The sequence below is a fragment of the Euprymna scolopes genome, chromosome 41 (genome assembly GCF_053919585.1).
Source record: "Euprymna scolopes isolate OS-2025 chromosome 41, ASM5391958v1, whole genome shotgun sequence".
Classification (NCBI taxonomy): Eukaryota; Metazoa; Mollusca; class Cephalopoda; order Sepiida; family Sepiolidae; genus Euprymna; species Euprymna scolopes.
In genome coordinates this window covers 27,632,488-27,647,802 of record NC_136522.1, presented here as the reverse complement: position 1 = coordinate 27,647,802, position 15,315 = coordinate 27,632,488, and the positions used below count along the sequence as shown (strand labels likewise).

Sequence of the window (15,315 nt, the reverse complement as noted above, 5' to 3'; positions counted from 1 at the left end):
GTCCCCTACAGTATTATGAAACTCAACCTTAGCGGCGACATTTGCCAGATGTCATTCCACGTAATGGATCTTTGCATAACTTCTTCCCAGTTTGTCCATTGTCCCTGCTATGACTGTTGAATGGCTTTTACGAGCCTTTTGCTTTCCTCCTTGCTCCTTATTTCCTGGATGACCAGATCTCGGCGCTCTTTGGTTGTAGCTGTAGACCATCTTTGAAAGCTGGTCATTCCCAATCCAGATTTCCCTGTCTGAGTGAGCCCATTGACTTCTTTGAAGGCTAAGTTTTCTTTATAGCATCTCGGACTTTCCAGTTCCTTCCTGTTTTAAGAGAGGGTTGTACTCTCTTTACAACAGTGTCGTTGGAATTGTCCAACATCATCTGGAATCTGACTTTCCCTGCTTTGAACTCCTCTGCAATAGACTTGAGTGGTAATTTTAGTTTGGATTGTTTGCTATATAAAGCAACATTTGATAATCCTGGAGGCAAACGTAGCCATTTCCTCGTATATCTATTGATTTTCGCTTCGATTGCCTCAACCGTACTCATAGTTACTTCATATATGAGAAGAGGCCATAAAAGAATTGGGATGATCATGTGTTGAAGACACCATAACTTGTATTTACCTTGAAGTGGACAGCGCCCGATCGTCTTTAGACTCTCATCGACAGTTTTTATTGTCGCTTTAACCTGGTTGGAGTCTTTCAAGGTGTAATCGTACCATCTTCCCAGGCTTTTTATTGGTTCTTCTGAGACTGTAGGAATTTTCTGACCACCCACTGAAAAACAGATATCTTCATGCGCTTTTCCTTTTCTAAGAGAGAGGCTTCTGGACTTCTTAGGCTTGAAAGTCATTCTGGACCAAACCATCATTTCATCCATAATGCTGAGTAACTCGCGGGTGTCAGCTTCATTTGATGTGAGGATCGTGTAAGCCTTTAATGGTGACATTTCGCATACTTCGCCTAATTTAGTAGGGCTTACATTGTTTCCTGCTGCTTTGAGAATTACTTGTATCGCTAAAACAAAAAGTATAGGCGATATTGTACATCCCAATGCAATTCCCACCTGAAGTCTCATCCAGTTTGTCGTGTAGTCATTTGTGGTAAACCGCATATGAAACCCATCAAAATACTTTGCAATCATCTTGCGTATTCCCTCTGGGATGTGGTGCATTTGAAGGGATAGTTGAATCATTTGATAAGGCACTGATCTATATGCATTAGCTAAATTGAGCCAAATGATGTCCAAGTCAGTTTTTTTTAATAGATGCAGCATATTTTTTTTTAAATAAAACAAAACTGCCGTTAGCGAAGTGCATTTTATTCTTTGAAAAATATATCAGACTATGCGACTGCTAGTCTGTTGAAATAGACTGTTCGTGATTTTATGGAAAAATAAATAAATAAATAAACAAATAAAAATAGAATAAATAAATAAATAAAAATATTAAAAATAAATAAATAAGAAAATAAAACCGATACAGTAAATAACTGCATAAATAAACATAAATAAATAACGTTCGTTTTAATTTAATTTTTTTTTTTTTGCCCAGTAACGGTGAATTTTGAATGTTTTTTCATATTATTTTATGTCCTTTTAATTTTGGTTTTTTAACCTGTGGCGATAGTTCAATTCTAACGACTGTTCATGCTGAAATTCTTTTTCCTTCGCCCAGATCCAAGCTGAGGCTTGTTGAGTTGTGATTTTAAGTCAATTAGAGACAGCTTTCAGCTTCTGGCCGGTTATTCCCAGTTTTGTAAGAAGCTAAATGACTGAGTGGCTTAGAAACCCACGACAATCCACCTCAACAGGAATTACAATACATTTCCAATTCTTTTATATGCAATCAGCAGCGCGTAGTGTTTCGTAACGATTTTTCTTTCGTTCATGTGCGTCTTTTACATTGTCCTCCCAGCGGACCGTCAATTCTATCAGGAGGACACTCTTCTTTGCATCAGACCATGCTACAATGTCTTCGCTCGCTCTCTCTCTCTCTCTCTCTCTCTCTCTCCCTCTCTCTCTCTCTCTCTCTCTATATATATATATATATATATATATATAAAAGCTGAATGTGTGTGTGTATGTGTGTGTGTGTCTGGTCACGAATAGGCTCCTATATGGTTGACTATTTTAAAAAACTGATTACATATAATGATAGAAGATGTATCAACACACAGGAATGGGTATGTTTGATCTGGCAGAACGGTGGTTCATTAAAATTGTGGGGTCTGAGTTCGCGCCTGGTCTACAAAGTATGGAAATAAAAAATTAAAAAAAAAAATGTTTACGAGTGTTTTTGATATAGATGTACATAAGAATATTTTGATAAGTATGTTTTAACTTAAATAAGGATGGTATAATAAAATTGTGGGGTCTGCGTTCGCGCCTGGCCTCCATAGAATGGAAATAGGTACAAAATTTAATAAAGACTTTTCATATTTATCTGCGTAAGTATACTTTGATAATTATGTTTCAGTTTGAAGAAATATGGTATAATAAAATTATGGGGTGTTCGTTCGTGCCTGACCTTCATAGAATGGAAATATGTCACAAAGTTTAACAAGTTTTTTTTTAATATAGATCCACAGAATATTGTGATAAGCGTTTCAGTGTGAACAGGTATAGTATAATAAATTATGGGGTTTATCTATTTTATTTTTACTTTCATCATATTTTGCTTTGGTTTTGATGCCCCCAAATTCGAAGCTATCTCTTTACAACCCTTCCTTTTCATAACCAATCATACTTTCATAAATCAGAGTCCATTTTTTGTAGGTTGTTTTTGAACTCAGTCAACGACGGGTACTTTTGCTAGTATATATATATATATATATATATATATATATATATATATATATATATAGTGAATAAATGACAAAAAAGTATATTCCAAAGTTCATTATTTTGACCATCTTATAATTTATTCCTTTAATTCTTTACAATATATATATATATATATATATATGATGAATGCAATGTCTTGCCAGACGAGTGCCACTCCCTCAGACACTGAGAGTTAATGAGCCTGAAAATGGCTTATTTAGTCCTGTCGGAAAATTCACATGCTCAAGCAGACATGACACTGAAGACAGTCATTGGTATACATACATATATATACATGCACGCATACATACATATATACACATACATATCACATACATATATATACATACATATATACACAATACATAATACACATACATACACATACATATACATACTTATACATACACACGTGCAGACATACACAAGACGGTCATTGGCATACATACATATAAATATATACACGCATACATACATATACACACGTACATATCTATAAACATACACACATATATACATATATACATTCACAATGCATAATTCATATGCATACATATACATACACACATGCATACATACACATATGCATCAATATACGTACACATATATACATACACTTACCTACATAAACATACACATACATATATATGCATTCATACACATACACATATACATGCATACACATATACACATAAACACATATATGCATACATACACATATATTTGCATACATACACATATATACACACATGCATAAACACACATACATTACACACATACATACATGTGCATATACATATGTACACATACATAAAAATGTAAAATACACAGGAAGGAGCGTTCCAAAAGTCATAAATACTCGATGATCAGGACCACGATGATGGTGATGGGTACGATTAAATGAGTTTGACATGAAAAACAAAACAAAAACAATCCAATACAAATAATTTGTAGAAGAGACAGTCACTCGTTGAAGTGTTTGTGGAACTTTACAAATGAATAGACATCGCAATTAAATGAATATACAATCCAAACGATCAGCGATTAAAGCGGTTGGACTGTTTTTGTCCTATTTCCTTCTTGTTCTTTTTTTTTTTTTTAAATAAATACGTTTGTCTATAAGACTCACACTTCTGCTGTAGATAATGATGATGATGACAAATTCAGACATTATTTTACAAATAAATCGACTTTGAATCAAACGAAAACAACAATCCAACTGCCATGTATTGAAGACGCTTGGAATTTTTTTTTAAATAAAAAGTTTGTTTGGGACTCACACTTCTGCCGTAGACGATGATAATTTGTCAACATATATATATATATATATATATACATAAATATATATATATATAATATTATATACATATAAATTTATTATATATATAATAATATTATATACAGATAAATTTATTATATATATAATAATATTATATATAGATAAATTTATTATATATATACATGTATAATAATATTATATACAGATAAATTTATTATATATACATGTATAATAATATTATATACAGATAAATTTATCATATATATACATGTATAATAATATTATATACATATAAATTTATCATATATATACATATATAATAATATTATATACATATAAATTTATTATATATATACATGTATAATAATATTATATACATATAAATTTATTATATATATACATGTATAATAATATTATATACATATGAATTTATTATATATATACATGTATAATAATATTATATACATATAAATTTATCATATATATACATGTATAATAATATTATATACATATAAATTTATCATATATATACATGTATAATAATATTGTATACATATAAATTTATTATATATATATTTATATATATATATATATAAATTTGAAAAAAATATATCAATATATCAATAAAAGAGAGAGATCATATGGCTTGAACACTGAAGAATATCAAACATTATTATATAAAAGGGGAAGATGTTATGTTAAGAGTCACCTGCATTCGTGGCTGTTGCATTTCTTTGTTTAATGCCACCAAAACATGAATAAAACGTAAGAAGTAAGCCATCTTGGTCTTAACGATGATTTCTCTTGTTCTGTTTTTACTGATAAAAACATAACAAAACAACAACTGACCTTTTTCTTTAAACTTTGAATTTTGTAACACAATAACTATCTAACACCAGAAAATATTTGTAAAAAGTAGAAGAAATCTTTATTATCATCGACTATTGCTCGTTGTTTGTTTGTTTGTTTTTGAAATTAAACTTGAAACTGTCGAAGTTGCTTTGACTAATTAAACCCTTAGCGACTGAGAATTATTTTTTTCCAATACAGTGTACCAAATAATTTCCTCAGTCTTTTAGGATTTAATTAGAAGTACATAAAACCATGTTTAATTTTTAGTTGTGCATAATTAGTAAAATCAAGGCACGACTAATCTAAAAATTAAACTTGTTTATTTTTTACAAAGATTTTTAACAAAAAAACAAAAAACAAAACAAAGGCACATAGAATTGGGAAAATAATTGTTTCAGTCTTTAAGGAGTTAATTATGTAAATAAATACTTATATATCTATTTACTTTCTGCCTTAAAAATATTTTTAAAATAATTTATTTTTTGTAAATACTTTTTATATGATTCTAAAAATATATTTGTCAAAAAATAACCTCTCGACTAAAATTTGTGAGTAAATTAATCATATTGTTTTATTATTAAAATACCACAACAGATTTTTACAATATTTTCCGTTGATATTTTTTTCATGTCGAAGTTGCTTTAATAGAAAATCAGCAGCAGGAGCAAATTGAGATGGGTATATTTGCTGACGACACCGCGCTCTTTAACAGACACGAGGGAAAAACAAATGAACACATATCTAAGGAAATGGCAGAAAGACTAGAGGAAGACCTCCAGTCTGTAGTGGAATAGGGACAAAAATGGACGGTCACATTCAATGTTTCCAACATTAAGCTTCTTTCCTTTTATAATTATAAGAAACCTTCTCTACCACCAATATCAATGGCCAAAATACATTACATGAAAGTACTTTTTTTAACTTCTTGGCCTAACATTCACAGTGAACATGAGTTGGAACAGATAGATTGAGAGCATTGCCAAGGCTGCTGTGAAGAAGGTGGACTCTCTTTACCGTGCCAGAAAGCTACTTACGCCTGAAAGTGTCATGTACCTCTATAAGGCCACCATTTGCCCATGTATGGAGTACTGTTGTCACATTTGGGTTGATGCATCTGACGAACTACAACCACTTGTACCCCCTCGACGTAAATGCTTCTAACAAACCCTACAAGCAGCTAACTCCCACCCCTACACAGTAGAGATCCCTAGGTGTAAGAAAGCCTTCTGTTCCAATAGTTTCTTCCCCAGAACTGCTAAACTTTGGAACTTTCTTCGGGGATTCTGCTTTCCTTTCATGCAGAAGTTCAAGTGTAATGTGAACACACATCTAGCTGCTCATCTCCCTTCATAATATCCCTGCAACTCATGTCTCCGATAGTAGCCCCCTACTTCAAAGTGGCACTGTACCTTGTTTGGGGTGAAAATTGAATAATTTTTTTTTAAATAAGCGTACATAATTTAGTTGTACAATTTTAGCAAATCCTCTTATATACGACCAAAATCTGGAATAACTAAATGTTCAATGCAGCTCTTGCTGATACAAGCAACTTTACACGTTGTTTATATATGACAAACAGCAGGAGCAGTCAGTCGTACATTAATCAGGCATAATTTTGGTATACATTTTTCTATGTAAGTCAAAGAATACATTTGAAATATTTTAACTCCTTATCCTATAGGATTTCGATGTCTACCGTCTCTTCAGAGGAGAAAATATTAGCAAATAGTTATAATGGTTTACACCTTATTTGCTAAAGTCAGTGAGACATGGAAAATCACAATTAAAAGTTGTTTAAGTATTTAAATGTTATAGATTAAGGGAAGTTAGTGAAAAGAATATAAAAATTCACATCCAACATGCATGGTAAAATCTGAAGTGAATGTTTTTGATAGCAGTGTGGTAAAATGATCCAAACTGTATTTTGAGTAAGTCACATCACAATGTAATGGTCCGAAGTAGGCATTTTCTTTAAGAAAGTTTCTTTGTTTATATATTGGGCTCAGTAAAAAATGCTCATTTTATATATGGCCGGTGGATCTGTTTATTAATAAACATATAAATTGATGTATTTAATATTTTTTATAATTATAGAACATGAGCTTCAAATTCCATTCGAAAATAACTTCTAATTGTTAATAAATTAAAATTAAAACCGCTTTTAGTAGACAGGCCATGCAAAATGAGAGAAACTGAACTGATAAGAAAAAAAATGAAAAAAGAAAAAGAACAAGAAAAAAAGGAAAAAGAAAACGGAAAAGGAAAATTTTAAAGTAAAAAATAAAAATTACAAAATTTAAAAGTTAAAAAATTAAAAATGAAAATTAAGAATAAAAATAAAATTAAAAAATAAAATGAGGAATAAAAATAAAATGAGAAATGAAAAGGATAAAATAAATAAATAAAGCCAAATAATAAAATAAAATAATGTAAAAGAAAGAAAAGAAAAGAAAAAAGCTTACACTTAATAAAACAGCGAATATAAGATAAAATAAAATAAAATAAGAGGGAAGACAAGGAAATATATTAATGAATAGGAAGAGATATAAAAAAGAAAGAGAATAATAATGAAGAAACAGGCCGCGAAAATAGGTCAGAATGCGAAAGTAAGTCTAGACATATGCAAAAAAGACAAGAAAACACATCAGAAATAACGCATGTCAAATAGAAATTCCCGCTTAAATTGATTTAAATCAATTCAAATCAAGTCAACGCAAAATAATGTTATCTAATACATGCAGTACTATTCTTGCCAATTTTATAAGCATTGATAATATCCTTAAAATGACAATATCAAACTGAAAATGTAGAACTATAATAATCCGTGAAAGTAATGTGCCAAACTAAATCTAGGCGTATTAATAAAAACGTGTTATAGATATTATAATATTAATGATAATACTTTACTGAAAAAATATAATATTAATAATAATACTTAACTGAAAACATATTAAAAAGACATAATAATAATAATAATAATGGTAATAATAGTTATAATAATAAAACTACTACTAATAATAATAATGGTAATAATAATAGTTATAATAATAAAACTAATAATAATTATAATAATAATAATGGTAATAATAATAATTATAATAATAAAACTAATAATAATAAGAATAATCAAAATAACCACTATAACTGTTTAGTAAAACTAAGAGAATAGAGTAACAGAACTTTGCCTATAAGCAGGATTACTATAGTACCACAAAGATGACACATTATTGAGTATTATGTGTTTATATTCATATGTGTGAATAGGGAAATACCTTCCAATGGGGGAATGCTTACTTTATTTGTGGGTAATAAACTCCTTAATTGAGATGCTTGAAATAGTATTTGAGCAAAATCCTAGAAGTGTAAGTTATGTGTTGGAATTTAAAATATAGTATGTAAATGTGTGTATGGTGAGTCTCTATATAAAATTGAAATAAGAATTTATTAGTATTTAGGTTAAATGAAATGCTCTAAAGCGTTTTTGTTTTAATTAAGCATTACTTTAGTTTTTAGTTAAAAAGTGATATGTATTTAGTGTTATGTTTTTACCCATTTAAAGCTATACAGAAAATCTATGTTATTTTATTTTAAGTTGGCTGTATTTAAATTTTTTCTTGTGTTTACATCTAGACACTAGTTCGTTCTTGGTATTTATTGTAAGTTTAGTGAAGGTGATAATGTTTACTGCTTCGGATATACAAAGATTACAAAATTTGTCCCTTGGTGTGGATGATCTAGTTTTATCCAGTATACGCCATTTAATTGAATAGAGAATTTTCTTGTTCTCCAGGCTATTGATTAATGTAGTTTAAGATGTATTATTATAATCATTATTTTTAGACCTTTCATTTCTGAATGAATGCAAGTTGTTTGAAATTCTTACTTTTATTAAATTTGAGGTTGCACCTATATAAGTGAATGTTTTGAATGTTTTAATATTGTTTAGTGGTTTATCCATCCCAGTGTTGGCGAATCTTACATTTGGGAGTTGAGTTGAGAGAGGATCTGAAGATGTATAACGCCGATGTTGGTTAATCTTCTTCTGGTTTTTATTGGGAAGTATATAATTTGATGTTGTAAGAGTATCTTGTGTAGTTTCCGACGTGTAGGAGATGGGGAGTCTCGTCGTGGGCGACGAAGCATTTCACTGAAGAACCACGGCAACACACAGCGAACCAACAAACAATGACAGCCAAGGCGCGAAGGTAATTAACAAAGCTCAGCTGACTGCACGAATAGAAACGGAACCCAACGGTCACTAACGGAACCCAATGGTCACTGTACTGATCGCCACGAACGTCAGAACCCGACTGCCTCGCGCCTCCAATGGACCGAATTTTATTCCTCAGAGAGGATCTGAAGATGTATAACGCCGGTGTTGGTTAATCTTCTTCTGGTTTTTATTGGGAATTATATAATTTGATGTACTATTCTGGTTGTTGTTGTTGTTATTGTTGTTATTGTTATTATTAGAACCCTGACCATAAGTATCCCTATATATACTTGTGTCCTGAATGCTTTGATCATATTCATTATTTCCTCCATTTGATTGGTTGTTTGCATGTTTCGGCAATTGCGTGACTGTGCAAGCGTATACCACGTATTTGTGCATGCAATCGTTATTAAGAGGACATTCATTTTTATTTTAACAGTTACATTTGTTTCTAGGTATTAAATCAACGAAAATCTTTTGAGCTTGTTTAATTTTCATGTTATTTGTCGAAATTATTGTCTGTTCTAGATTAGGCATTGTAAAGTATCATCTTTTTTATAGAGTTTTTGTTTAATATTGTACTATACTTATGCGGGTATTTAAAGGATTTTTCCACTATTCTAAAGAATTCTTTGGGTATGTTAGTTTTTGCATTAGATCTGATTAGAGGATCGAACCAAATGGCTTTTTTACGTCTTACCTTTCTATTTTTATTAAATTGTTTTTGGTTTGGAATTGGATAGGGGGTTGTATCCTTAGTGATGAGATTAATATTGTTAGGAACATTTTGTATCATTTCGTTGTTATTAATTTTTATTGTCATATCATGGGTAATTACTGAATTTAACTTTTTCACTAAACGGGTTTTTGTTATATTCTATGTGTTCTTTATATCCTGAGTTCCTTAAAGCATTGTTCTAAAATGTCGATACTTGGTCAAAGGCTTTTTTGTCAGCTGATAAATTTGAAATTCTTTTGGAGATAGAAGGGACTATTGACTTAATTATTGACTTAAGATGATTAGATTGTTTATGTACATGAAATAGGTTTACATTTGGTTTATGGTACGAGGTGTAAAATTCAGAAAAATTCACCATACATGCATTTACATACTATATTTTAAATTCCAGCACATAACTTACACTTCTAGGATTTTGTTTGAATACTATTTCAAGCTAGTTTTTAGCATCTCTTAATAAAGGAGTTTATAAATCTTCTCTCTTTTTATTACCCACAAATAGACTATTTTCCCTATTCACACATTTGAATATGAACACATAATACTCAATAATGCGTCATCTTTGTGGTACTATAGTAACCCTGTTTTTATAGGCATAGTTTCGTTAGCTTATTCTCTTAGTTTTACTTAACAGCTATATTAGTTACTTTGATTATTATTAGTTTTATTATTATAATTATAAATATTACCATTATTATGCCTTTTTAAATATTTTTTCAGTTAAGTAATATTATTAATATTAATATATATATATATATATATATATATATATATATATTAAATATTAATTTTTTCAGTAAAGTATTATCATTATTCTTATTATAATATTTATAACACGTTTTTATTAGTATCCCTAGATTTAGTTTTGCAGATTACTTCCACAGATTATTATAATTCTAAATTTTCAGTTTGATATTGTCATTTTAAGGATATTATCAATACATATAGACTTAGCAAGAATAGTACTGTATGTATTAGATAAGATTATTTTGAGTTCACTTGATTTGAATTGATTTAAATTGATTTAAATTAATTTAAATGGAAATTTCTGTTTTACATGCGTTATTTCTGATGTGCTTTCTTTTCTTTCCTGCATATGTCTAGACTTACTTTCGAATTGTGACCTATTTTCGCGGCCTGTGACTTTAATTTATAAAGGTTTATTGACTTCGTCTTCTTAGTTCACCGTCCCTTTCTCTCTTTTTTCTCTCCCCCTCTATTTCTTCATTATTATTCTCTTTCTTTTTTATATTTCTCCCTATTCATTAATATATTTCCTTGCTTTCCCTTTTATTTTATTTTATATTATCTTATCTTATATTCGCTGTTTTATTAAGCGTAAGCATTTTTATTTCTTTTTTCTTTTATTTCATTTTATCTTATTTTATTATTTAGTTTTATTTATTCATTTTATCCTTTTCATTTTTCATTTTATTTGTATTCTTAATTTTACTTTTAATTTATTTTTATTTTTATTCTTAATTTTAATTTTTAATTTTGTTTTTTAACTTTTTAATTTTTCAATTTTTAATTAAAAATTTTTCTGTTTCCTTTTCCTTTTTTCTTTTTTCTTGTTCTTTTTCTTTTTTCATTTTCATTTTTTTTCTTATCAGTTCAGTTTCTCTCATTTTGCATGGCCTGTCTACTAAAAACGGTTTTAATTTTAATTTATTGACAATTTGAAATTATTTTTGGAATGGAATTTGAAGCGCATGTTCTATAAATATAAAAAATATTAAATACATCAATTTATATGTTTATTAATAAACAGATCCACTATATAATTTTTTTTTATCGGTCCCATTATATAAACAAAGAAACTTTCTCAAAGAAAATACCTACTTCGGACAATTACATTGTGATGTGACTTACTCAAAATACAGTTTGGATCATTTTACCACACTGCTATCAAAAACATTCACTTCAGATTTTACCATGCATGTTGGATGTGAATTTTTATATCTTTTTCATTAACTCCCCTTAATCTATGACATTTAAATACTTAAACAACTTTTAATTGTGATTTTCCATGTCTCACTGACTTTAGCAAATAAGGTGTAAACCATTATAACTATTTGTTAATATTTTCTCCTCTGAAGAGATTGTAGACATCGAAATCCTATAGGATAAGGAGTTAAAATATTTCAAATGTATTCTTTGTTTTACATAGAATAAAAATCTTTTGATTTGAAATTCAAACATTTCATGTCAGAAATTTTTAAATTCATTGAATGACTAAAATTTGATTTATTTGCTCTATCTTGTATATTGAGCAATTGTTATTTAAGCGGGATAGTACTTATAGAATATTATTGCCAGTAATATCTTGTAAAACGTATAATCACAGGTTTCCATCCCAGTTGATTGTTAGATAATTTTATTCTGAAGTATATATATATATATATATATATATATATATATATATATATATATAATGTGTGTGTGTGTGTATATATATATATATAATACAATTTAATGGTTATATAATTTTAGTGTCTCCAGATGTTGAATATAACAAAACTCCTATGTTCATCGTTAAGTGTTCGATTATTGAACAATTATTGAATAATCATTAATTGATTGTAGTATTGTAGTATAATTATAATAATTCGATCATTGAACAATCATTGAATAATGATTAATTGAATCATTGGATAAATCATTAATTATAAAAAGTTCGATCAATTGTATAATTAGATAAAAAAACAACTTTTTTTTGATACAATGAATTTAATTTCTTTTAATTTTGTTTCGATAGCAAGAAGAAAAGAATAAGTACTTCTAAAAAGAGGCACTGCTGAAACATGTATGCACTTATGTAGAAAAGAATGTTTGCGTAAGTGGGCATATTCTATATATTTATATGTATATATGTGTATGTGTATATGTACGTGCGTGTGTATATGTATATATTAACATACATATTGTGTATGTATGTAGCCGATACTATTTATATAACTAGCGAGGGGACAGCCTTGCCCGATCCTAAAATATGTTTTTATATATATATTACTGACTTCAAAAGTGAAAAAAAAATTGATTGGGTGTCATCATATAGAATCGAAACCAAAACATTTAGCACTCCAGCCGTTTTCCCTACCGTTTGATTTACCAACGGGTAGAGAAGAAAGATGTAGAATTAAACAGCTTCAAGCTATGAATGAATCACGTATGTATATTTGCGATATATTTCGGCAAGTTGAAGTGAACATATTTCATTTGAACCTGCGATATATTTTTGTACTTGTTATTCAGTCATCCAAACAAAGATTTTACTCGTTAAAAACCATACTTGGTGTATGATTACTATTTCCTATTCATTTCAGTGTGATGTGATCAGTATTTTAATAGTTTATCGGTTAAATATTTTAACATATACATACACATACATACATTTACTGTTTACTAATATAGATTCGGAATTTCATGCGTGTATATGTGTATATGGTTGCGTTTGTATATATATATATATATATATATAATATATATATATACACGCAACCATACATACACACACATATACGCGCAGCCATAAATACATACACACATATACACGCATAGTCAGGTTTATATACCGGTCCTCATCAGATCACCCAAGTTAAACAACGATAAGCTTAGCCGATATCAGATGGGTAACCATTTGGAATTAACAGGTGTTGTATGTTATTTCCGTTTATCTCGGCATTGTTTTTAGTCATCCTGAAATTTCTACTTGTCAAAACATACTTGCCACTGGTATTTAACAATGCCGACTCTGGAGAGGTGTGATTGCAGATTGCTGACCTCTTGTCACAAAAATTTCATGCGCAAGTCACAGCATCATCATCAGCGTTGAGGTGTAATAACTCATATTGCGGTGGCTCGTCTAACCTATATTATAAAAGCTCGTCTAACCTATATTATAAAAGCTCGTCTAACCTATATTATAAAAGCTCATCTAACCTATATTATAAAAGCTCGTCTAACCTATATTGTAAAAGCTCGTCTAACCTATATTATAAAAGCTCGTCTAACCTATATTGTAAAAGCTCGCCCTAAAAATATTATAAAAGCTCTTCTAACCTGTATTATAAAAGCTCGTCTAACCTATATTATAAAAGCTCGTCTAACCTATATTATAAAAGCTCATCTAACCTATATTATAAAAGCTCGTCTAACCTATATTGTAAAAGCTCGTCTAACCTATATTATAAAAGCTCGTCTAACCTATATTGTAAAAGCTCGCCCTAAAAATATTATAAAAGCTCTTCTAACCTGTATTATAAAAGCTCGTCTAACCTATATTATAAAAGCTCGTCTAACCTATATTATAAAAGCTCGCCCTAAAAATATTATAAAAGCTCGTCTAACCTATATTATAAAAGTTCGTCTAACCTATATTATAAAAGCTCGTCTAACCTATACTATAAAAGCTCGTCTAACCTATATTATAAAAGCTCGCCCTAAAAATATTATAAAAGCTCGTCTAACGTATATTATAAAAGCTCGTCTAACCTATATTATAAAAGCTCGTCTAACCTATATTATAAAAGCTCGCCCTAAAAATATTATAAAAGCTCGCCCTAAAAATATTATAAAAGCTCGTCTAACCTATATTATAAAAGCTCGTCTAACCTATATTATAAAAGCTCGTCTAACCTATATTATAAAAGCTCGCCCTAAAAATATTATAAAAGCTCGTCTAACCTATATTATAAAAGCTCGTCTAACCTATATTATAAAAGCTCGTCTAACCTATATTATAAAAGCTCGCCCTAAAAATATTATAAAAACTCGTCTAACCTATATTATAAAAGCTCGTCTAACGTATATTATAAAAGCTCGTCTAACCTATATTATAAAAGCTCGTCTAACCTATATTATAAAAGCTCGTCTAACCTATATTATAAAAGCTCGTATAACCTATATTATAAAAGCTCGCCTTAAAAATATTATAAAAGCTCGTCTAACCTATATTATAAAAGCTCGTCTAACCTATATTATAAAAGCTCGTCTAACCTTTATTATAAAAGCTCGCCCTAAAAATATTATAAAAGCTCGTCTAACCTATATTATAAAAGCTCGTCTAACCTATATTATAAAAGCTCGTCTAACCTATATTATAAAAGCTCGCCCTAAAATATTATAAAAACTCATCTAACCTATATTATAAAAGCTCGTCTAACCTATATTATAAAAGCTCGCCCTAAAAATATTATAAAAGCTCGTCTAACGTATATTATAAAAGCTCGTCTAACCTGTATTATAAAAGCTCGTCTAACCTATATTATAAAAGCTCGTCTAACCTATATTATAAAAGCTCGTCTAACCTATATTATAAAAGCTCGCCCTAAAAATATTATAAAAGCTCGTCTAACGTATATTATAAAAGCTCGTCTAACCTATATCATAAAAGCTCGCCCTAAAAT

General features: G+C 29.2%; 1 protein-coding gene across 1 annotated transcript; it reads right to left on the bottom strand.

The window, feature by feature from the left end:
- Positions 1 to 277: 277 nt before the first annotated feature.
- On the bottom strand, positions 278 to 1,144 carry LOC145266445 (uncharacterized). The gene has a single exon (XM_080122121.1). The coding sequence runs from the start codon at positions 1,142 to 1,144 to the stop codon at positions 278 to 280; it is 867 nt and encodes a 288-aa protein (XP_079978247.1).
- Between the last annotated feature and the right edge of the window lie 14,171 nt (positions 1,145 to 15,315).

What these genes read in the sequence shown, in the direction of transcription:
- LOC145266445 (XM_080122121.1), bottom strand. Translation starts at nt 1,144, where the DNA reads ATGATTGCAAAGTATTTTGATGGGTTTCATATGCGGTTTACCACAAAT.